At 36.2% G+C, this 25,541-nt stretch overlaps 3 protein-coding genes across 3 annotated transcripts in view; 1 reads left to right on the plus strand and 2 right to left on the minus strand.

The window, feature by feature from the left end:
* The window catches only part of LOC107662471 (dual oxidase 1-like), a 20,490-nt gene extending 13,685 nt beyond the window's left edge, over window positions 1-6,805 (minus strand). Inside the window, exons 1-7 of the mRNA XM_016452513.1 lie at window positions 6,724-6,805; window positions 5,085-5,168; window positions 4,839-5,003; window positions 2,709-2,896; window positions 2,431-2,629; window positions 270-436; window positions 46-106 (exon numbers count right to left, since the gene is read on the minus strand). Coding sequence (XP_016307999.1) covers window positions 46-106; window positions 270-436; window positions 2,431-2,629; window positions 2,709-2,896; window positions 4,839-5,003; window positions 5,085-5,168; window positions 6,724-6,805 — 946 coding nt within the window. The remainder of the gene's footprint in view (window positions 1-45; window positions 107-269; window positions 437-2,430; window positions 2,630-2,708; window positions 2,897-4,838; window positions 5,004-5,084; window positions 5,169-6,723) is intronic.
* A 408-nt stretch (window positions 6,806-7,213) lies between these two features.
* Window positions 7,214-10,321, plus strand: LOC107662485 (dual oxidase maturation factor 1-like). Its single transcript, XM_016452527.1, has 7 exons — window positions 7,214-7,360; window positions 7,907-7,964; window positions 8,381-8,515; window positions 8,614-8,821; window positions 8,929-9,143; window positions 9,756-9,973; window positions 10,252-10,321. Exons 1-7 carry the CDS (start codon window positions 7,214-7,216, stop codon window positions 10,258-10,260), a joined length of 990 nt encoding a protein of 329 aa, XP_016308013.1. The 3' UTR covers window positions 10,261-10,321.
* A 1,174-nt stretch (window positions 10,322-11,495) lies between these two features.
* On the minus strand, window positions 11,496-25,052 carry LOC107662453 (amyloid beta A4 precursor protein-binding family A member 2-like). Its single transcript, XM_016452481.1, has 12 exons — window positions 24,951-25,052; window positions 18,565-20,121; window positions 17,581-17,640; window positions 17,435-17,474; window positions 17,112-17,257; window positions 16,835-16,921; window positions 16,415-16,597; window positions 14,612-14,791; window positions 13,043-13,255; window positions 12,834-12,953; window positions 12,100-12,240; window positions 11,496-11,607 (listed from the first exon to the last, which is right to left on the minus strand). The coding sequence occupies exons 2-12, from the start codon at window positions 20,089-20,091 to the stop codon at window positions 11,536-11,538; spliced, it is 2,769 nt and encodes a 922-aa protein (XP_016307967.1). The 5' UTR covers window positions 20,092-20,121; window positions 24,951-25,052; the 3' UTR covers window positions 11,496-11,535.
* Between the last annotated feature and the right edge of the window lie 489 nt (window positions 25,053-25,541).

Raw genomic sequence — 25,541 nt, forward strand, 5'->3', positions numbered from 1 at the left:
CACACACACACACACACACACACACACACACACACAAAGTCTCACCTGGATAGGAAGTCACTGGTGTTCCCAGATAGGCCGGCAGCCATTCATAGAATGCTATATTCTGAGGAAAGATCGATCATCAAATCAGAAATAAGATTGATATATCATTATATTTATACGCCAGTGTTCAAAGGAGATATTAATTGAAGGATACTGCGTTACACCCCTCCAAATTGCCACCTGTTTCATGAAGTGAGTCAGTAATAGAGGACTATCTGCTTTACCTGAAATGTGGCAATAACCCTCTTTCGGGCATTTTGGAAAAGCTTTTCATCTGACCAAGAGGGGTGTTCCTTATGCAGTTTGGAGGCCAGGTAATTGTGGTAACGAAACCAAATAATTCCCTCAGTGACCGTAAAGATGTTCTCATTGGCCCAGGCATTCCCGAACTCTGAGAACACACAAAACCAGCAGCTGAAAACCACAACTTGCAACATTTCCATAAGCCCTTTGCATGCAAAACCCGTACGAAACCCACGCAAAGTGAAAAGTTACTCCAATCTGTATCATGTTCGTTTGTGCATTAAATATTTTCTATGTATGTCACCAAAAATTGTATTGTAAATGTTGCATCTCAAACATGTTCAAAAAATGAATTATTATTTAGATTTTTTTAAATACATTTTTATTTGTATTACTTATTATAAAAATGTCATTTTTTAAAGTTAAAAGTAAAAGAAGGTGATACCTGTATCAAAATGCAATTGTCTATATTTATAGAAATGATAAATATCAAATAATAATTATTATTAATATGCGCTAACATGCATATGAGTGGAAGTGAATGAAACTCAAATTGTAGTGTGACCTTCAGACGGTCAGTGAACGGACTGTGGTCAGTGGGTGTGCCGTCTGAGACAAACCACAGATTACTGGAGCATGTGCACATTCAAAGAGACACACACACACACACACACACACACACACACACACACACACACACACAAAGTCTCACCTGGATAGGAAGTCACTGGTGTTCCCAGATAGGCCGGCAGCCATTCATAGAATGCTATATTCTGAGGAAAGATCGATCATCAAATCAGAAATAAGATTGATATATCATTATATTTATACGCCAGTGTTCAAAGGAGATATTAATTGAAGGATACTGCGTTACACCCCTCCAAATTGCCACCTGTTTCATGAAGTGAGTCAGTAATAGAGGACTATCTGCTTTACCTGAAATGTGGCAATAACCCTCTTTCGGGCATTTTGGAAAAGCTCTTCGTCTGACCAAGAGGGGTGTTCCTTATGCAGTTTGGAGGCCAGGTAATTGTGGTAACGAAACCAAATAATTCCCTCAGTGACCGTAAAGATGTTCTCATTGGCCCGGGCATTCCCGAACTCTGAGAACACACAAAATGAGCAGCTGAAAACCACAACTTACAACATTTCCATAAGCGCCTTGTAATGTAATTTTTTTATATATAAGTACTAAAACCATGCAAAGTGAAAAGTCACTCTGCTCTGTATCATGTTCTCTTGTACTTTATTGCTTAATGTTTTGCCATCTATGGAGCCATTTACAAGAGGTACATAGATCGAAGATTATTTTCAAAAAATGATGGTCTATTGGTGTCACAAGCTGTGGTTTATTCAGAGTATTTTACATTCCATACTCATATTGGTATTATGTAATTTTTTACAGCAACATACCAAACGCACATTGTTATGGGTTTTAGCAAACACATGCTCATGCAAAAGGACTGAACCTGGTGACAGACTAGATTAAGAGCAAAATGACTTAAAATGCTACCCTTCAAAAATTCCTTTCAAAAATGTACTACAGTAACCGTAGTGACTGCAAAAATGTAATAATTACTATAGTCACAGTTGCAACAATAACACTCTGGTATTTATTTATTTAATTATTCAGTCATTTAATCACTAATTAATTAATTATTTTTTTAATGTTTATTTATCTATTCATCCATAAATAAATAAATAATAATTATTATTATTACTATTATTAATCCAAACTATTATTTATAAATAAGTAATGGGTAACAAGCAAACAAACAAATAAAATAGTTATCCATTTATAAGTGAATAAATAAAATGGATTTATTTATCCATAAACAAACAAACGAATGAATGAATTACAAAGATTCTGAAAGCTTCTCACAGTGTTGCAGAATTGATTTTATAGCAGTAAAATAATTGCAATAACTATAGTACTATAGTAAGCAAAACTATGGATGGAAACTACAGTAACCATAGTAAGGAAACTATGGATATACATTTTTGTAAGGCATGTTACAAGAAAGCATGACAGCAAAATATTCCTACCAGACGAAAATTCCTTGATTAGCTATGTAACTACTGGTCATGTGGTTATAAATAAATAAATGCACTACAACTTAAAGTAACTGCTCCATATGTTACCGTAGAGCTCCTGTGAGCCGGGGCTGGTGCTGGGGTCCGGCGCACTCCACATGAGGTACCCACTGCTGCTGCGCCGGGGCATATCCTGTGAGGAGCCTGATGCCAGCAGTCCTTTGGAAAACGTTCTCAAGGCATCACACCATGAGCTGGATGATCCATAGATGGAGCTGCCATCTATCCACGCTGTCACGTGATTCACCTGAAATGAATTTGGGTAGATCAAAAACTCAGCAGGTCCATTATAAATCCCATACAGTCTATAGTGGCTTCATACGCACCTGTGTGCGGGGATTGTTGGGACTTTTGCCCGTGCTCGGATCCCACTCTGCTCTCTGGAACTGAAGCAGGATCGGTTGCGAAGAGTTAGAGCCAAAGATGGGATCTTCTTTTTGGACTTTAATATGCATGAACTCAGGTGGGCAACCAGGTCTTCGTGATTCTGAGATCTCAGACCACACATGGTAACCTAATGTAGTAATAAAGAGTGGCCATCAAATTCTCCATGATCCTTTACAAAATTAGTCAATATTAGGAAGATCATCTACTGAAATCCTTGAACTCTAAAAAGGGTTTAAAATTCTTAATAGAGTAACAGTGAATAGATAGGACTGAACCATCTGAAACAGTTCGCAGCTCGAGCAGCACAGATTCGAGCAGTTAATCAAAACTCACTTTCAGACGCCTGACAGTCACTCCGACTCGAAATGAGCCAAAATACCGGCATATCTGATCATATGATGCTGGTTTTGCCAACTCATTCAGCACTCCAGTTACTCTAACAGTCACCGAACTCAGGAAACAGTTACAACTGAAGACCGACGAGCCGCTGATATGCGCATGCGTGAACCGAGCACTTGAATGAAGAGGCCAAATGAAAGTTTTTATGGTTTCTCTTTGCTTATGTAAAAAGGTGTGCTAATGAAGACTATTTACTTTATATGCTTTAGACGTAAAATATCCATGTTTCACATCATTATTGGGTGTTTTAATAATATATTTGTGCATACGTTAAGTCATTGCGTAAATTAACTGATTAATCAGTTATTTGAAGCAGTTCACTGAAACCAACTGTCCGAAAGAATCAGCTCGTGGCAAATAATCAAATTTCCCCATTTGCCTGAGGCTCTGGATTACAGCTAATAATGTTGTAAATAACATACAGTTTCTTGCACAGATCGATCGTTTTGCTTCATAAGACCCCAATATCTCATCAGGAGCCACGGGTATTAATTTTGTGTTCCCTGATTTGCGTTTTTGACTCTCAAAATGACGGTGTCCGCTGAATTCATCAATCATTAAGGACCGTGGTTTCAGCTAAAAAAAAAATTCACCCAAAAATGAAAATTCAAGCCATCCTAGGTGTATATGACTTTCTTCTTTTAGACGAATATATAATGGCAGTGAATGGGTGTTGAGATTTTGAAGCAAATTAAAGTGCATCCATCCATCATAAAAAGTGCTCCACAAGGCGGATAATAAAGGCCTTCTGAAGTGAATCGATGCTTAGGAAAATATCCATATTTAAAACTTAATAAACCGTAATCTCTAGCTTCCGCTAACTATCGTACGCGTTCACTAGAGAGTGGCGTTCCAGCAGATGATGTAGGATGTAGGCGTAGCGTGAGCTGTGGTGAGAATATGATAGTCTCGCCAGAACCAAGTTTTGTTTACAGCAAAGGAAAACCAGTCTCCTCTTTACATTCTTCTTTACAAATCCTCGTTTTGTACTTCTAATTCATGACCAGTGTTTTGTTTTGCTCTCTCCTCTGCGCTTCCGCGTTCATCACTTCTCACCGGAGCTTACGCTACACCTATGTCCTACTTCATCCGCTGGAATGCCACTTTCTCGTGAAAGAAGTTATTTTTTAATATAACTCAGATTGTATTCGTCTGAAAGAAGAAAGTCATATACACCTAGGATGGCTGGGGGGTGAGTAAATCATGGAGTAATTTTCATTTTTGAGTGAAATATCCCATCTAAGCTTGAGCCAAATGAAATTTCAATTAGATTGAAAGGGTGGTGTAAACCTGAAATAATCCAACAGAACCAGGATGGATTTATAACAGTCTTTTCCACAGCAGACTAAGCCCATAAGATAGTAATACAGTGAATGAGTAATTTTATAGTGCTTTTGCATCTGTTTTGAAGCTTGAAGTTTCCAGTCACCATTCATTGTAATTGCATGGAAAAGAGTTACTAGCAATTTCTTTGTTTTTGAAAGAAAGGACTGGAACGGCATGAGGGTGAATAAATTGTCAAATTTTATTTTTATTGGATGAACTATCCCTTTAAGGTAAATGACACTCAGGAAGCCTTTACTGAACATTTCTTTAAATGATGTGACACTATAAAGGGCTGGCTCTTCAATCAACAGGTTACACCTTGTGTAAATGAAAGCATCACTCACCGAAGGCCACAGAGAGGACACTTCTGTTCCTGTAGGACATGAGACCGGATTGGCCAATCATGGCTATGTTGCTTATCTGGCGGGGGTTGGGCAGGCGCGGTTCCTGTCGGGGCAGATAAACGCCATCTGTGTACTGCGCCGGAAAGAGACGGACCAGTGCTGCATCTGTAGGGACAATATCCTGATGTTCCTTTCTTTCTCTCTTTTTTTTTTGTAGAAACCTAAAAGAAGTATGAATTCACTCACCTGCAGCCCCTCGATCGTGATCTGCCAAATTATTGTACCACCCATCATACCTTTGAACTTCCCAGGTAATGGCAGAATTGTCACCTGTTTGGTTCAAGATCAAAGGGACTTTGGCAACACTATAATAAATGTGAATCATCATATAATGTTAGTTAATGATGAATTCATTTATTTCATGCAAATTCAAGCTGTGCTTAAAATATACCTAGGATTTATCTAGAATTCAAAATCCAACTTACATCCTAAAATGTCCCTCAAAAATAAAATAAAATAAATAAATAAAATAAATAAAAGAATATATGATGTAAAATAAATAAATATTCAAGATTAAAGAAAAAATAACCAAAAAAAGCTATTCTTTTGACAATTAGATTTTTTGCCACTACTTTTTTATTGCAAAATAGAGGAAAATATTTTGAATAACCTTGACTGAAGTTCATTGAAACACTTCATAGTAATTTTCATGAATAACAATAACTCATATTAGTATGTTACATAATGTTTAACACATTTAGTTGATGAATAGTGTAATGAGTATTCAAACAGCTGGAAATTCATGTGTTTTCATATATGCACAAAGTGAGGTTCAAAAGTACGCCGTACAAAAGCCTGAGACCAAAAAAAAAATACTGTCATTTTTCTAATTAAAACTGCATTAAACATTTGAGAGGGCAGTTAAACAAGGGGGTTCAAATATATTAAAAGTAGTTTTTATCATTTCAAAATGCAATAGATAGACAGACAGATAGATAGTAAAAATTATTTTTCAAAGTTGCAAATAAAACAAAGATTATTGGAATAAGTTCCACAAGAAAATACTATTTTAGTCTTTTTACTTCAAAATTTCACATTAAACTCAATGTTAATGGCCAATTCTTTGTAATTCTTTGTGAAATTTACTAGCAATTTCTGAGTGAAAATAGATAGATTAGATAGATAGATAGATAGATAGATAGATAGACTTATACTCACCAATAGCTTGACAGAGAACAGACAGTGCAGTTAAAGTCCTCAAGAGTAGCTCACATAAACCCATTCTTGCAGACCAATGAAGCACCTCTTCACCTGAACTACAGAAAACTGCTGTGTTCAAGCAGACACAACTTTCCTTTAAGACTGACAAATCCGGAACTTTAGAGCAAACATTAAGGCAATTAAAGTGAAAATACATTCACGCCTGTCTACAGAATAGCAGACCTCACCTGTCCGCGAATAGATCGGATGGCTGCTGAAAGTAAAAGGAAGAGTCAGTGACGGAATGAGAGTCCGACCTACATCCACACCTGCCGGTTTCACACTGAGTTTATGTTGAAGGGCTGGTCATGAGCGGTTGACACCTCTCTTTGGGAATACCAATCAATGCAAATCAAAGCTTTTATTAGGAAGTGCGATCGTTTAAAAGATGAGCGCCGAGAGGATCATCCTATTTCCAAGACACATATTTTTCCGTGTTGTTTCGCGGCTCTCGTTGCGTCCACAGGTGAGTTGCAATGCGGCATTGTGGTTGGGTATTGATTTCTAAATGTCTATCAAGTAACATCCAGTTCTGTGAGACTATGAAGGAAGATCCGATGTCCTTTGATGTACGGTTATCAAAGTATCCTCATTCACGTTAACAATCACCTCAAGGTGCGCTTACCTGGGCCGGTTACCTGAGCGGGATCATTTGCATTATAGCTAACGCTGCGGCTGCGGCATGAGTGGCGCTTTCTGTGATGCATCCCAAGTAATTTTATAGATTTTAACGACTGATCTGAAGTGTGAAGATGTGTGAGAGAGGTGGACTGAGTTATGGGGGTTGTTTCCGAATTTGAATTCTCATGAAGGAAACAAATTTCGAATGTGTTAAAAAGTACATTTTCTTTTTAACTACAAGCACTTGATTAAACAGGGATGAACTAAACGTTTTATAGCTAAAGCCAGAGCGCGAATTTGACTTGGCGATAAATAGCGACCAAAAATCAGCTCGAGTACGGGTTTCGCTATAGGCGCACTTCAAAAGTATAACGGCCCCCCTGAAAGTTACTGTATAATTCGCACACTAGACTGTAATCTGCAATCTCCAGGTAACTGAGCCTCTGGCCAACACTGTCCTGCTTTCAGCTTTAGTTCTCGCCTGTGGAGGGAAGATGACTTTCTACGATGGCATTTACCCGTTCTACTCGCTACAAAGGAGCCCGTTCATCGTCGACATCAGCCTGCTGGTCGTGATCCTGGTTTTCTCGGTTCTAGCTGTCAGTTTCCTCTTCATTCTACCGGGAATACGTGGCAAATCGGTGAGTGAGTTGCATCAGTTTGTCTGGAAGGCTTTTCTGTATCAACAGCTTTCTAATAAGGGGCAATGATAAGTGGATGTGACATGATTGAAGAGTGAGAGCTTTTAAAAATGTAGGCTATAGGTTAAAATACGCGCCAAGCTCTTAAAAGGCTAATAGTTGTATTCATAATAACCATCAAGGTGATTCATTGTACCTTGAATTGAGTTGTCAAGCAGTATTTCATATTATAAGTAAAAGTAGCCTATTTATTTCTTTTTTTTTTTCAATTTTTACAAATATGTGAATTTTTGAGGGACAGATTACTTTTCTGTGTTATTTTTTTAATATCAGGGTCTGTAAAGTCAAACCATTTACAGTAAAATTATATATCTGGGGTGTTTTTTTTTGTCTTTTTAGTATACCCTTCTTAATTTACAAACCTAGTGTGAAGTCTTTTACATCAGCTCTTGATATCAGTCAAAGATGTATAAAAAATTGCAAAGATTTTGTAAATTTGTGTAAAAAATATATTTTAATATTAAAATAAAATGTCCTCTTTTTCAGAGACTGTTCTGGATGTTCAGGATAATCATTAGTTTATTTATTGGAGCTGTTTTAGTAGGTGAGTATTTCAAGTATTTTTTGAAGTTAATCTGGAAATCAAGTTGTTGCTAGATATGTTTATATTGGCCTCAAAAAATATTTTCCTATTTAACCTGAATTTAAAATGCATGAATTACATTGCATTAGACAACAAAATGCTGCTAGAGCTTTTCTCTAACCTCGCCAGTTTTTCGATGACTTTTAACCAAAGACAAGGTGATAATTAAATTTAATTGGTTTGGTTTGACATATTTGTTACATAATGCAATTGCATTCATCCAGTTTTTAAGTGCGAGTAAGAGTCTAAAAATTCAACTGGAACAATAGAATGAAATATCCCATTAAGTCCAGTTATCTCGTGTCATTACATAAGAGCTGCTGAAATTGAGTAACATAGCCTACATTTTCATTCCATGATCTTCTTGTCCACTTCAGTGTTGAATTTTACTGGAGACTGGGCTGAAGCCAGCGTGAAGGCAAACGCCACCTACAAATCCTTCAGTAATGCAGTGGTGTCCGCTGAAGTCGGACTTCATGTGGGGCTGTATGGAATAAACATAACACTCAAAGGTAAACCGTATGAGTCGTCAATATTTGTGGTCCACTTCTCAAGAGCATTATGAGTCCAATTCAGGTTTCATGGGGTCTTTCCATATCCGCTCCAACAGGCGACCCAGTATCGCAGATAAATGAGACCATTGACTACAACGAGATCTTCAGGTGGTCGAGCAGCGTGGACGAGCAGTACAGTGACGCACTGGAGCGAGGTCTTCCCAACCCCATCCTTTACATCGCAGAGAAGTTCACTCGCAACAGCGCCTGCGGCCTCATCTACCAGTACAGATACTCGGGCCGCTTCGCCTCAGCCAATCTGTGGTAAACCAACACATAGACACCACCAATGTCTTACTGTAGTGTAAAGAAACCCCGTGCTATTCAACAAATGCAAACAAGCTAAAGTACAGAATGGCCTTCTCCCACAGGACGGCTTTTTGCTGCTGGCTGGTGGCCAATATCCTCTTCTCAATGCCTGTCATCCTCTACGCCGGTTACATGATGATAGCCACGGCTGCTTTCATTTTCTTCTCCATGGCTTCCTTCTCAACTATATTCAATGTGATCCCATGTGACTTCAGTATAGGTGCAGAGTCCTTAAGGACAGACTATAGCCATTCCTTCTGGATCGCTTTGGCTACAGGTAAATGCTCCTCATGGGAAAGCGTACCACTTTCAAAAGTTTTTGACTTGGAAATCATATAAAATACAATATCAAATGATATAGATGTAATATGTGGTGACAATACTTTTGGTGAACCATTTTGGGTGAACAGAACCATTTTTATTTTTAGTCTGAGGAACCTTTTTGTGCAATATATACTTTTAAAAATAAAGGTTATTTACTGGCATCTGAGGTTCCATGAAGAACCTTTAACATCCATGGAAGCTTTCATTCCACAGGTTCTTTAGATTATTAAAATGTTCTTCACTCTAAGAAAAGTTGTTCTTTTAAGAACTGTTCACGGGAGGGTTCTTTGTTTTTTCTATGGCATCCATTCAAATCTTTAAGAGTTAGAATATTCCACATTTTTAAAAATAAAAGTTCCAGAAGGTGGTTTTCACAGTGATGTCATAGAACCATTTTTGAATTCCCCAAAGAACCTTGAAGTGTGAAGTACATTTAAATAATCTGAAGAACATTTTTCCACTATAAAGAACCTTTTGTGCGATGAAAAGGTTCTATGGATTATCTTCATGGAACCATTAATGCCAATGAAGAATCTTTTTTTGTGTGTTTGCCGATTATTTTCAGGTTTGCTGTGCGCTGTGATTGGTTTGATGGTGGTGCTACTGGACTGTCTGTTTCCTGCGAGGATGAGGGAGGTATTCAGTGTGGGTGTGGACAATGAGGATGACGAATCCCATACTGGTGAAGGCTACCTCAACTCAGGCTTTCTAGAGGGAGTGATCTATGATGACAACACACAGACAGGGAATGTCTCCTTGTCTCAGCAGATCACTACATTAACAGTACGTTTCAAAGCACAAATAAAGGCATTTGCATTAACATTATCTGAAAAGAAAAAAAGATTTGGTCATCATTTACTCGCAATCATGATGTTCCAAACCTGCATGAGTTTCTTTCTTCCGTGGAACACAAAAGAACATGTTCTGAAGAATATTCATGCTGCTCTTTTCCATACAACAAGCATATTACTAATTACACCAAAATTGTGTCATTGTTTTAAAATTCACTGTCCTTGCTGCTTGATTAAATATTTGTTTTTGTTCCCCCCCCATTTTTACAGAGACTTTGAGGGGCTGTGTGCTGCCATCCACAACTACTACTTGAAAACTTACAGACTGAATTGCTGGGAGCAGCTGTATATATAGAACTGTTACTGATCCAGCTGTTCTATACAAACTGCATATTCATATGTATATATGTACATAATGCAAAAAAAATAAAATACAAATTCTACAATCTGTCTATTTTCATTATTTGTGTTACAGTTCTTTTTAGTTAAATGATATAACATTTGGCAATACCAAGAGTGAATTCATAACCATATGAGCATAATTTGTTACATTTAAAATATAGTCTGCATCGATTTTTTTTCAATGTGTGAGCCATCTGAATTTGGAAGTTCATAGGTAATTTGATTTTTAATTCTAAAATAATTAATTTATAAGTAATTCATATGCACACACACATTAGCTAACATAACCATAAAAAACCTGTTAATTACTTAAATACATATTAATTGAAATCAAATATATATGAAAAAGACTTAAACTGAAGTTATATGAAAATTTAAATTGAAGTTCTAAAATAACTACACCTGTATAAACTCTTTCTAGCTTGTACTTATTTGAACAATGTCTAGAAACTTGGTAAAAATCTCAATGATACTAAAATAACACTTTTTTTTTTTTTTTATCATGCATAAACATGAATGCAGCTCAGGTTTTCTGATTAGTATATTTTCTGTCTTCAAGTCCGGCATGCTGAAGTAGTAATCTACAGAAATGGTCCATTCACAGTGTACAGGACCCATTTATCACAGAGACACTGAAGACAGCCAGAAGAACTCAAATGCAGCATGTTCAGCAAATGTAACAGCTATCTTTGGATTTTAGCATGCTTTAGTCCATTTGTTAATCTTTGAGTTTGTGAAATGAGTATTGTTAAAAATTAAATCTATTGATGACGCCCTACTTTATTGATTTAGTGAACTTTAGTACAGTCACTTGGTATTTTTAATTTAAGAGTACTTTGCTAGTTTAAGAACTCAAAAAGGCTTGAACCAAAGGCATTTAACATATATACAAACTAATAAGTCTGGCATGGAAGACTATCTGTATAATTGCATTAATAAGCAAGTAACATCACTCCTTTGATCAGATTATGTGATTAGGTTTTCTTTGTGTGAATGTTTGCACTCTTTCTAATGATCTTTACATGCAGTCTACACCCACATGATGCAAGACAGAGAGTATTTTTTTCATTATTTTTCTGCTTTTTTTTTTTTTTAGGAGGAGCTGTAAACCTTTTTTTTAGTTGCAGGAAAAAGTCCCAGTTTTATGATTCCTTATATGTACACCGGAGTCTCTTGACCAGTTAACAACCTGAACATGATGGCAGGCATAGATTTCATGTTAATCTGTTGAAAAAAAAAAAGACAGACACATAATTTTAATAGCATTCATGGCATTAATACATTACATAATAAAAATAATTGAGTGCAAAAATGCAAAAAGGATGATGACTCTGTGTTCTTACAATAAAGGTCTGTTTTATTTGACTCACGGCAAATGACAGGAGTGTAAAGTACTAATTGTTCTTCATAACTGTACAGTACTTATAGTAAAAAAAAAAAAAATATATATATATATATATATTCATATAGTATTAATATTAAAATATATATATATAAAAAAATAATAAAATTAACGTTTACTTATATCAATTAAATCTTAATATTTAAGTACAATTAAATGTGAAAACCTTTTTAATTTAGCCAAAGTAAGTTTTTGGCCTTCAATGGAATATTTTGGCACAGTACTTATACTTAAGTATAATGAACTTTTATACCCCTACCAGTAACTGGACTATTACTAATAATCAAAACATAAGTGTATATATATTGCCGTACCTCTCCTACAGATACTGAAAGGGTGTGGACAATTTTCTCATGTGCCATAGCGACCACACTCTGTCCATTTATCTCAATAATTCTGTGGCCGACTCGCACACCGCCCCTCTCCGCAATACCTCCACGCATCAGACTACAGATCTGCAATTCAGCACCAGGACGACTGCGTTAGAATTAAATAATTCATGACACAACCAAAAAATCCCCTAACTATGATAAGCCAAGTCATTGTAATAAAAAAGACATATTTTAGTCATGCATTAGACATTTGTGACCCTGGACCACAAAACCAGTCATAAGGGTCAATTTTTTCGAAATTGAGATTTATACATCATCTGAAAGCTGAATAAATAAGCTTTCCATTGATGTATGGTTTGTTAGGACAATAGGACAATATTTGGCTGAGGGTGCAAAAAAAATCAAAATATTGAGAAAATCGCCTTTAAAGTTGTCCAAATGAAGTACTTAGCAATGCATATTACTAATCAAAAATTTAGTTTTATTATATTTACAATAGGAAATTTACAAAATATCTTCATGGAACATGATCTTTACTTAATAACCTAATGATTTTTGGCATAAAAGAAAAATCTATAATTTTGACCTATACAATGTATTTTTGGCTATTGCTACAAATACACCCCAGCGACTTAAGACTGGTTTTGTGCTCCAGGGTCACATATGTTATTTTAAGAGTGTAATTTTTTTCAGTGGTGTTGATCCTTGACACTTACTATGCCGTTCTGAACGCTGAAACCGAGCTGGAATTGCAGGTCGGGTCTCTTTATGAGGACAGTAGTAACAGGTGGGCAACTCACTACACTTAGTTTCACTTGAACGTGATTCTTCAGGCTCTGAAACACACACGCATAGACACAAAACCGTGTAATACTGCAATCTAATGACATGTATGCGTTGAATACATGCTTAGATATGTCAAAACCTTGATGATGCCCTGACAGGTGGCGAGCGGCAGGCCCACCAGACTGGTGTCGTTGACCGCCATGATCTGATCGCCCACATTGAGTTTGCCGGAGCGGGTGGCAGGGCCGTTGTTCAGCATGCAGGCCAAGATGACGGTGGGCAGGATGGAGCCCCAGCCCGACTCCACGATCACCACACCCAGCATCTCGCCCTTCTGCTTCTCTAGCTGAAGCTGAGTGCAAAAATATGATTAAAAACGAGGAAAAATCCATTAACGACTAAAGAGTAAAGAAAGAACGTAGAGAAGTCAGAAAATACTGTAAAAAGAGGCACCAAATACTCCATTTATGAAATGAATATGGGGTGGCGGGTGTTAATTGCTGTTATAAGTATGATTTTAACACCATGATGAAGTAGCGTGTGGCAGAATACCCTGCAAAAGTTTTAAGTTTTATGTGTTTTCTTAGCATTTACTGCAGGGGGCCAGTGATAACCCAGTATTTATTACTGCCATTTAATGGTATTCAGCCATTATGAGGCTGAAATCATTGTGATCAACATACGCTGATAACTAGACTCACTTTTTGCACATTTTAGTTTTTATATATTTGAATTAATAAATCCTTGAGAGCATTTTGTAGTAAATATAGTGCTGTTTTATTAATTATAAATAATACAATACTTACATATAAAAAATAAAATTAACTATATGACAATTATATAAAATGTATTTATATTTTCAAAAATATTATATATATGAATATATGTAAAATATGAAGTATATATATTTTTTATAATTAATAGTTATATAAATAATAATAATTTATTTAATATATTCATAATTAATATAAAAATTACATATAAAATAAATGTAAAATGCATTAATATTTTAAAATATATTAAAATAAAAATATTTACCATTTATATAGTTATATAATTAATATTACTATCTTTTATGCATTATATTTACTATTTTCATATATTAATATAAAATAATTTACATAATAGAAAAAATATATATATATTACATATTAAATGAAAAATACATCATATATATGAAGATTTAAAAATATTATATACACACTGTATATACTGTGTATACACAAACACACACAGTAATTATGTACTATATCATATTATTTCTATATATTTACATATATTTAATATATTCATATCACTAATATCAAATAATTTATATAATTATATTTATTATATATACATACATATACAGTATAGATAATTTTATAAATATAATAGATACAGTGTATGTCTATATATACATACATTTATTTATGATTTTAACTGTTATAGTTACATACCTGTTAAATATATTACATTTATAACAGCAAATATATATATCAGCCCCCTAATCTCTATTCTATCACCATCAGCATTGAAAAACACATACAGGTAGTAGACAGGATAGTGGAAAGTGATAGGAATGCTTTAGGAAAGACTGGGAGAGTGGGATCTGGAAAAGAGAGGCCAGACTTGCAGGAGCATCACAACACAATTGAGTTTGATGTCTGCGACACAAAGCAGCTACAATTCATAGCTGCTATGATGAAGTTTCCAGTGCTTTAATCACCTCTTTACAGTTTTCGGAATTGGAGAAATGGATGAGGTCGTCATTATACATCTCCTGTGTGTTCAGGATATCACTGTAGTCTTTCTGGCTGAGGTCCTTGGGATTGATCCCATTGGCTCGGAGGAACTCTTGGTAGGCCATGCTGAACGCCTGACCGATGGACTGTGCGATGAGCTGGGCCTGTGAGGGAGGAGAGGGAGGTGAAGCACTCAGCGAGAGGAGGATACTTGACGATGTGACGACATCTCAGAGCGAGAGAGTGCTTGAATCAAATCGAGAGGGCGGAAAAAAGTCAAAACATGCAGTTACATGAGCACAACATGAACACAATGAAGAACAAATACAAAACTGAGTTATGAGCTACAAACCCACAAGTAATCTTTGCCTGTCATTCACACAGTTACACATGCGTGTCTGTTTAGTCATTATTTAGGCTAATTTGATAATGCTACCAAAAACAGTGTTTGTTTACTAAATACTGATGTTAACTATTGTTTATTGAATATTAAATATTATATATTTGCTTGGTCAGATTTTGGGCTAATTTGATAATGCTTTCAGCTAACAACAATAGAGTTTATTTATTATATAGTAATGTTAAATATTTCTTATCGAATATATTTGTTTAGTCATTTTTTGGCTAATTTGACCATTTGTTCAGCTACCAAAAATAGTGCTTGTTTATTAAATACTGATGTTAAATATTGCTTATTGAATATTAAATATTACATATTTGCCTAGTTATTATTTAGGCTAATTTGAAATATTATATATTTGTTTAGTAATTATTTTGGCTAATTTAATAATGCTTTCGGCTACTGATAAGATTTTTTAATTAAATGTTAATATTGAACATTTGAATGTTACATATTATATATTTGTTTTGTAATTATTTGGGCTAATTTGATAATGCTTTTTGCTACCGGTGAAAGCGTTTTTTTTTTAAATGAAATATTAATAGTTAATGAAATGAAATATTAATAGATTAATATTGCTTACCAAATATTAAACATGTTTGTTTAGTAACTGTTTAGGCTAATTTGATAATGCTTTCAGCTGCAGATAAGCGGTTTTTATTTAATTAAGTATTAATAGTAAATATTACTTACTGAATAATAAATATTATATGTTTGTTTAGTAATCAGACTAATTCGGTAATGCTTTCAGTTACCAATAAGAGTGTTTGTTTATTACATGTTAAATATAGCTTATTCAATATTAAATATTACATGTTTGTTTATTAAATATTTAGGCTAATTTGATAATGCTTTCAACTAACAAGTGTGGTACTCAGCTCAGTCATTTTCCCATGCCTAAATCTATTAACTTAAGTTTAAATGCGTAAAATTCACAGAATTCTGCATTTCTGCAAACCTGCATTTTATTTTTTAATCATTGCATAAATGTGGAGAAAGTCAGAATATTCCATCTGGATTTTTTACTAATGTTATGGGCCGGACTGTCCTTAGGGGGGTGCAACTGGTGCGGCCCTGGTTATGGGTACATATTATTAGTTAGAGGGTACCATCCAACACTGATACAAGGACAGATTTATTATGCAGTTTTGGATTGTTAGATTTAAGCTTAATTGTGTCATTTCTGTTATAGTTGTGTGAAAAACCTTGCAATTGCAAAAATAATGCAAAATTCACCAAACACCCAAACGGCCATAAGTTGAAAAAACAAACAAACAAACAAAAAAAACACTTAAGCTTTAATCTTTTCTTTATAAAATTAATTCATGGTAAACATTATTCACTTTCATTCTTATTATTGGTTATTATAAGAAAAGATCAATCTCACATCCTCTGACTCAAAGACGTAGCACATCATGCAGTACTGCTTCCGACTTTCTGTGCTGAGGCCTGAATCTGTGCAGTCGAGCGAGGAGGAGTTAGACAGACGCCTGCGAGCCATCAGGACCACCACGTCACCGATGTCTGCGATGTAGGAGATGGTGCGGAGGGCGTTGTCCATCATCGTCTCCTGTGAACAAGGATCAGGAGTCAGTCAATGAAAAGTATGTAGCTAAGCATCAATTCTGTAACTTGTCCTTTAATGTAAATCCAGTTCTTTTTAATAGTGCATTCTGTCTTTTTATGAATAGTAAAGTGGAAAGCAACAGGAAAGTGTTAGGACATCTGCACCACAGCTCTGACTGTATATTTGACAAAATATTGTATATATTCACACAATTACCAGTCTTAAATGAAATTTACCTACCTGTGTGTCAGCATTGAGCACCTTGATGGCCTTGGTTGAGATGAACAAGTCAATCTCTGTCAAGCTCTGAGCTTCACCCTCTACAGACTAAAAAACATGGTTTCACAAAGGTTACAGTGTCATCTAGTGGACTGAGAGGGATCTTCTGACAACATTCTACAGTATATCCACAAAATATTAAACCATAAAGCACATTTCAAGTAATGTTCGTTCACAAGAGCCTTGCCAAGGCAGCAGAAATATTCAAATATTTTTGTGTGGAGAATCTTATAAATACCTTAACACAGTCCACAGCTTCCTGAGCTTGCTTCATGCGCACGCTTTTGGACGGGTTTCTGTCAGAGAGCAGCTGGGTAGAGCCGAGGTAGTTTGCGGCAAAGATTATTCCATTGATGAGATCTTCTGGCTCACATGGACCAGGGACTAATAAACAAATGCAAAGAGCAGGATAAACAACTAGACTAATAAAACACCTGAAATTTGAGCTAATACTCTGAACCTAACTCTAATATAAATACTATTCCAATTATCATGCATCTTTCAAATCTTTAAAGTTTTGAGACACAATATTCAATTGTGTTTAAATAAAACAGAACTTACTATCCACAAAGCTTGGGAAAGAGGGATTTCTCTGGGCCTGCTGAAAAGCAAAACGATATTTAAGTTACAGATCCTGTTACAGGTTACAACTTGTCCCATAGCATGTATTCTATTATTATGGTTCAGCATATAACTAGTTAACTTGCCGGTCTCTTTTGTCCAGATGGTGGCCCTGTACAACTTTCCTCTGGACTACTCTGAGAAACCTGTAGAAACATTGAAACAGAAAATTATTATATTGTGATTAGGCCTATAGGTACAATTTATAATTGACATGACAAGACATGATTATTGTTGAAAGCATAGGACTGAAACCAAAAAATGAGTGGATGGCAGTGCTATTTTGTCCATAGCCAGTCAGTTGTAGCAGTTACAGTTTCACCTTTCAAGGGCCCAACAATTGACGGTTTAGATGTGGATACACTTGGATATATGAAGGATTATAAATTTTGAGGAGTATACATATAAGCAGAAACAGGACAACTACATTTTTAGGGAATGTATCACAAACTTTGCGCCCCTGTATACAAAAATTAGCTAAATTGGTAGAATTAGCATTCACATAATTAGCTTCAATTTTTGGAACCAAATGGCTAAGGGTTTATATAAGAAAGCAATGTTGTAGTGTTTTCCCAATAACCACTTTTCCACTCTTTATTGGTCCACTGTTCTGAGGCTGAACACTAATCTAGGCTATTATTTAGGACAAATCTTCAAATCTGACTGGCAACCTGTCCAGGGTGTTTCCCTCGCTTGTGGCCCGAGATACTGGGATAGGCTCCAGCATTCCTGCAACCCTGCAGAGGACAAGCAGTTTGAAGAATGGATGGAAATCTTCAAATCTCATTGGAGACGATTGTCTGATGCTTGCCTAGAAGGAGCCGGACCACTGGTAGAAATCTGGTGCAATGTGGTCAAGAGCCAAGAACAGGCTAAGACAAGAACAGGCTGTCCGATCGACATGCAAAGTGACCATTCACCTTTTTTCATGTTAAAACATGGGTCAATCTAGAATAAATGCTACCACAAAAACAAGGATCCATTCACATGAATCCAATCATTGTGTAAGCTCCCCTGCAAGGAGGAAGCAAAGACTTCTTGACAGTTAGTAAAGAATTCTGCACAGTTACCTGTTCCTGATTAGGCCTTGTCTTCTCCTTTTCAACAGGTTTGGCCAAGTCTTCATGTAGCCGTTTATCTGGGGACTGTACAGGTGTATTAACATGGGCTCTGGATTGGCTGCTTCTCCTGTCTGATGATGTTGAAGAGGCCCTGGAACTATCAGGAGCCTCTTTCCCATTATTTGTCTGTTTAGATGCACCTTTGTCCCTCCCTGAGTTGTTTGGAGAAATTCTGAGTTTGGTCTTAAATCTGTTCTCAATCTGCTCTTCCTCAACATCCCCAATGCTCTTTCTTTCTATTCCACCCTTTGTTTTATAACTACAAAAGGGATGGTCCTGTCCTTTGTTTTTGCTGTCTCCAGGACTTTTACTTTGCTTGTGTGAATGTTTCCCATCTCTGTCCCTGTCGTCCTCTCTAGAGTATTTTAGCAAATGTCTTTTTTTCCAAACGCCTCTGTCCTCTGGATCTGCAAACTTAGCTTTATTGCTGACCCCACTACCATCCTCGTAAGTGATGTCTCTTTTGTGTACTCTCTTCGACTGATGTCCTCTATATCTGAAATTTTGTCTAGGGTCTCCTCTACCTTCTCTGACCACAGGGACATCACAATCTTTTGGACAGTCACTGGCACACTCTTCCCGTACCCTTTCCATTGGATCCCTAGGAGGACAACTTGACCCTCGAGGGACATCCCTTAGGTGTTTGGGGATGTCCTGATTCCTTCTATAGTTACTAAGTGCATCACTTGCTTGCCCCACTTTAGCACAACTGGAAACTTGAGGATGACTTCTGCCATCTCTGGGAAAGCCGTCAGCACCTTTATGTGGGATCTCATTGTTGTTCAACTCTGCTTCTTTCCCTTCGTAGCGAAAAAACCCAACATTGTCTTCTTCTTCACTGTCCTCCTCTTCTGCTTCTTCCTCCATCTCTTCTTCATCCACCTCGTCCTCAGCCATGGGGGCTTGTACGAAGGTTGTCTCTGTGATAGGCTCTGGTTGTTTGTAGACCTTCGTTGTTGCATCTTGCTGCAGAACCTTGTAAAAGTTTTCTGTGTGTTCCGAAGCCTCCTCTGGTTTACAGCTATCCCGGACATCTCGAGACGTGCCAGGACACTCAGCACTGTCCGCACCTTCATGGCAATCCATTCCTTCCATGTAGCTTTCATCTTCAGGACAACAGTGAACATAGTAGGTCATCCTGTCCGCTTCGGTTTGCAGTTCCTCATCTTCCTCGTAATCATGCTCCTCTTCTTCTTTCTCTTCCCCTGATACGACATTATCATACTCGGACAGTGAGTCCTCCTCCATGCTGTCCTGCTGAAGAGGGCTTTCGCCTCGGATAGAGTCGTCCTCAGACCCATCACTTAGACAGAACCTAGCTGGCACAGGTGAGGGTGGCTGGACATCCAGCTTTTCATGTCCAAGTTCCTCAGGAATTGGATCAACTCCATCTCTCAAGAGCTTTTCAGTTGGGTTGAGCTCTGAAACAATGGCTCTGGTCTCCGGTCTTCTCCTGAGAGCCATGACTGGCCTCATCAGCCCCACAGAAGTGGGATTCCGTCAGCCCTGAAACAAAAAGTTCAAAATTAAAGTAAAAAGTGCCAAATGTGGTTAAAATAGGTTTTGGTGAGTATTTATTTACTTGGTGGGTAACTTGGTGACAGTATAAGGAACTGTTTTAAGTTGAACTGATCTAGGCGCTAATGTCATAGATGTGATCGATTCAAATCAAAGACATACAAACGATCTACTCAGAAAACATCATCTAACTACTTCTAATCAGTCGATTAATCTGATTATTAATTGAGTAATCAGATTTTTTTTTGTGGGAATAAAAATAGACCTATGTGAACAATAGACTTTAAAATGACTAAAAATACACATATAATAGTAATGAGTAGGGCTGGGTAAAAAATATTGATATCTCGATATTAATCGATTATCATTTTTATGGAACGATATCAATTCTTAAATCCCAAGAATCGATGACGCAGCAGCACGTAGCGCACGTGAACTAATCATCTCCTCCACATTAATACCTGTTTCAGCACAAAATAATCATGACTAAACATCCGAAGGTAATTTAAAAGAAAGGGTACAACCTTACAAGCCATATTCTGTCTCATGTAATCGCTCAATCAGTGTTTCAGCTGCACAAAGACATCAATATAACGACTTGTAAACAATATCACGTAATGTCACATTTACATTTATATATGCACCATATTCATTATAAATTTTACTGTTCTTCAATGTTTAATTTATGTTTGAATAAATCCATCAAGTTTTTATGACAGCCACCATTTAAATGTTTTGTTCTTCAATGTTTAATTTATGTTTGAATAAATCCATCAAGTTTTTATGACAGTCACCATTATGTTTATATAAAAAAAACGAATTGAAGTAGAAATATTATTATGTAATTGTTATTTATTATTATGTATAACAAATCAGTCAATTTTAACCTTCAATATTATTGTAATGTAGTACCAACTGACTCTCATGTATATTTTACAGCATTATTTGAGATTTTTTTCCTTGAGAAAATTTCGTATGTACTGTACCTGATATATATCTAAAATAATCGGTAATCGAATCGCAAGCTTGTGAATGAGAATTGAATCGAATCGTGAAATTTGTGTCAAAAACCAGCCCTAGTACTGAGCCAATAATAATTGGTTCAAATATAATATCAAAAGCAAATAATCATATGGTTTTATTGAACAAAACAGTTAAAATACATAATGTAATAAAACAAAATAATCATGAGTTATGTACATTGTTTTATATATCAAATACCTGCAGAGGGCACCAATGGCCTGACGATTTTTAGACTTTACAGCGCAATCTAATCCTTGTTTAATATCGAATAAACAACATTTAATTCAAATGTCCACTTATAAATCATAACTTTTTTTGCAAATTACAAGTTTTTTTTTACTCTTTTACACATTATAGTGCGATCTAATCCTTCTTTAATATTGACTAGACAAAATTAATATTTGGCCACTTCTTTATGATAGAAATGCTACGCTGTCATTTCTTGAACAAGAGCATGTGGACATCAAAACATGCAAACTCAGAGTGAGGGTTTAAATTTTCATTTTGGAAATTTGTATTTATTTTTTTATCTTGTGTGGAGCAGCATTTACTGTGAACAGAGCCATAACCTACAATCATATAAATAACGTGCATATTAAACCTGCAGCGCATATATTTATTTAACTGAATCGCAGCCTTTCTGAATTCACAATAGCACTATGCTTTTTATTATGATTTTAAAATGGTTTTAATATTTCGTGCAGCCTTAGAAAACTGTCTAATAAATTATGCTTTTCATGGATTCTTGTCTGTGGAATGTGCCACTTCCATTATTTTTCCCCTTAATCAACACAGGCAAAATGCAATCGAGGATTTTTTATTATTGAGTACTCAAATTTAATCGAGGAATCGTGACAGCCCTAATCAAAATCATAATGTGTATTTTTACAATGGAAGTGGAAGATAAGCATTTCACTATTAAGTTGCAGTATCATTAATTCTGGCAAAATTTTGCGGGAAAAATGTCCATTGTCTATTGTCAATAGTGCAGTGATGTATTAAGCACAACTCACACAGAAGTCACTTTCAACCTAAGCAGCTTTCTGTTGGTCACTGTAACCAACTTAAACCTGTTGTGAAAAATATATGGGAAAATTTTAACTGTACATTTTCTCAATTTGACAAGTCCAAAAGTTATTTTTGGTCCTTTAGTACGACATACTAACCAAAAGTGCAAGATATAGCCTACCGATAGCCAAGTAGAGATAAAGGAATTCTCAAGATGTATGCATCTGATATTTGGGACAACACAGTATGCATTGGAATACAGTGTGCTAATATCCAAAAACTGATTAGATAGCATCATTCTATATACAGTTTACACCTACACTTTGACTTTGTAGTTCAGCTGTATTAAAACCTCTGAGGAAAACAACCTCATCCAAATCAAGCACAGTACACCACAGCATCAGGGAGACAGATTTGCACAGTTCAGCAGGTGTATCAGCAGGAAACATGCTGATATTTTCCTGCACTCCAGGGATTCCTCGCTATTGATGAGAGACATCAGATTCCCAGTGGAAATACAGCCTCCTGCTTTTGATTGCGACTCACTTAATTTGTCCCCTTATACAACACAAGCTTCCTTCACCCACAGATGGACTGATATTTTTAGTTTGAAATCATCCATTTTTTTTTTCTTTGGGATACTGAAAATCAGGAAACAAACACCCAGAGGAATACCTACATAAGGCCCAAAAAAACAGCATGAGGGCAGTGGAATCAAACTCAGTTTCAGACTAAGCAACTGAACCAAGTTTGAAACAACCTTTAAGCATGGTTTCAGTGTCAAAATACTTTTGTAGGCCATTGTATTGCTAAATATTTAAAGCATGGAGATTCAGGGATAGCAATATGTTTTTCAGCTGTAGTTGAGATCAGATTGCTAATCTATCTGCATTTAATGTGGTTTATAAAAAGTAGCAAAGTAAATTGATTCTTATTCCTCATAAATTAGCCAACTCACAGTTTGCAGCTTCAGAGAAACTATGGAAATGGGCCCAGAACTTAAAAGAAAAAACAGCAAGCCTAAGCTGAAAATGTGATCTTGGTCGAAGCATGTAATCGAACACATTAATATCGCTATTAGATCAGCAAGCAACTTCTAATTGGCTGATATACCTGTCTTCCTCAATGTTCCTTTATGTTCAGTGACTATCAATGAATTTGCAGAGGGTATTTTTCCATATGGTCTAAATTGTAGAGCTTTCGTATTCAGCAGTGCAGAAATGTGCCTTTATTTCCTTTTATGTGAAGCTCGTTCGATAAAATAGGTTTGATTCAGTATCTGAATGCACTAAAACTTAGATTTATATAGATTATGTTCCGTGATGTCACTTGAACTACAAGCAGGGTTCCCACATCTTTTGCCCACTAAATTTCCATGGCATTTACAGGGGTTCACACACATTTTGAACAATACATTTCTATGTTTTGGGATTCATGATTCGCCATAAATTTCCATGACTTTCAAAGACTTTTCCAGGCCTAGAAACCACATATTTAAAATTACATCTCCATATTTTCTATTACTTTTTGATCAGAAGTATACTGTAAATAACTGGTTAAAAGAAAAGGATGGTTAAAAGATTGCTTAAAAGAAAAGGAAAATACAAGGATGTGCTCACATCTGACGAAGTAAATGGTCTGGTAAAGGACAATTACACAAACACAGAATCTGTCAGACATGGTCTGAAATTTAAAGGTGCAGGTACAACCTAGATCTGCAGGGAGTTGCGGTCTCATCTAAATGTAAATGCTTTTGTCTGGACAGTTCCCTACGGAAATAAATAAACAAATAAATAAATAAAATTACCAGCCTAAGCAAGAACTACAGCTTTAGTAAATGGTCTGGTAAAGGACAATTACACAAACACATTACACAAACACAGAATCTGTCAGACATGGTCTGAAATGTAAAGGTGCAGGTACAACCTAGATCTGCAGGGAGTTGCGGTCTCATCTAAATGTAAATGCTTTTGTCTGGACAGTTCCCTACGGAAATAAATAAACAAATAAATAAATAAAATTACCAGCCTAAGCAAGAACTACAGCTTTGTTGGCCTTAGGTGGTTTAAACTGGTCTTAAACCTGGCCAAGCTGGTGTTGAGCTGTATTAGCTGGTCTCTAAGTGTGACCAACACCATCTAAGTGCCCCAAACCCCCTCTAAACCAGCCAAAAGACCATGAAAGCAGTTTATGCAGGTTTAAGCTGCTTTTCAGCATGGTTGTATGGTCAGAAAAACCCTCAGGATTTTTTTATTTTTTTTTTACAGCTATTGCCATATATAACAGCTTCACAAAACATTCTTGCAATTCTGAATTTTAAATACTTTGAAAAGTTTCAGTGAACCTCCTTCAGCACCAAATAAGCCTCATAACCAGAGGTTCTGACGTCACATCCATTCTCCCAGTGATCTCGAGACGGAATTACTGCAACATCCATCGACCAGGACTCCTAACAGCCCAAATTAATACAAACTTCTAATCCTTAAAATCGAGGACAAAATATTCTTGTTTCTGCACATAACATCATAGGAAACATTTGCCCGCCTCGTATGCAGAGAATATAAAGATACGACGCCTGCGACATGCGCTTAAGACCTGCACTCACTAATAACATCACAATAACATAGTGACGTGACATGTGGCCAAGTATGGTGACCCATACTCGGAATTAGTGCTCCGCATTTACCCATCCAAAGTGCACACGAACATGGTTAATATAAAACGGACTAAAATCGAAGCGGCTACCATATACCGACGATAAGCTTTTAAAACGAACAAATGCTTACCGGAGCCAGTTTGGCGTTGCTCAGCCAAATATAACGTTATACTGTTCGTTGTATTGCTCAGGCATTTACAGAGCAAATGTTAGGACATGTCTTTGACGAACCACAGATGCTGAGGAACGTGGATGTAGCTTATACACACACCCTCAGCATCCCGGGACAATGAAGCGCTTTATGAGTTTTTTTTTTTTTTTTAAAGAGACAGTCAATTTTTATTATTCCTCAACTTAAAAAACATTTAATCGCTATAACAGGAAATTCCATTTCTAATGTCAACAAATGTAAAAAATAATACAAAGGACAACTGTCTTGATCAATCAAATAGTTACTATTAAGTCTAGGAAGAGAACTGTAATTGTGTGCATACTACATCTGTATACACTGCATACTGCATACTTTATAAAGCATATGTTACAGTATGTAGTATGCAAAACAGTACAATCCCAGCTGTGTCCAAAACCCAACCCTTATACCCTTATATAGTGCACTATTTGAGGGGACAGCCATTTGTCCATAGTGGACATTATGTGCACTCATTCAATCCCATAATTCATCTCAATAATGAGTGTAGCTAACGGCTACCCATGCACTGTA

This window comes from Sinocyclocheilus anshuiensis, unplaced genomic scaffold, assembly GCF_001515605.1.
Source record: "Sinocyclocheilus anshuiensis isolate Anshui unplaced genomic scaffold, SAMN03320099.WGS_v1.1 scaffold807, whole genome shotgun sequence".
Taxonomy (NCBI): domain Eukaryota; kingdom Metazoa; phylum Chordata; class Actinopteri; order Cypriniformes; family Cyprinidae; genus Sinocyclocheilus; species Sinocyclocheilus anshuiensis.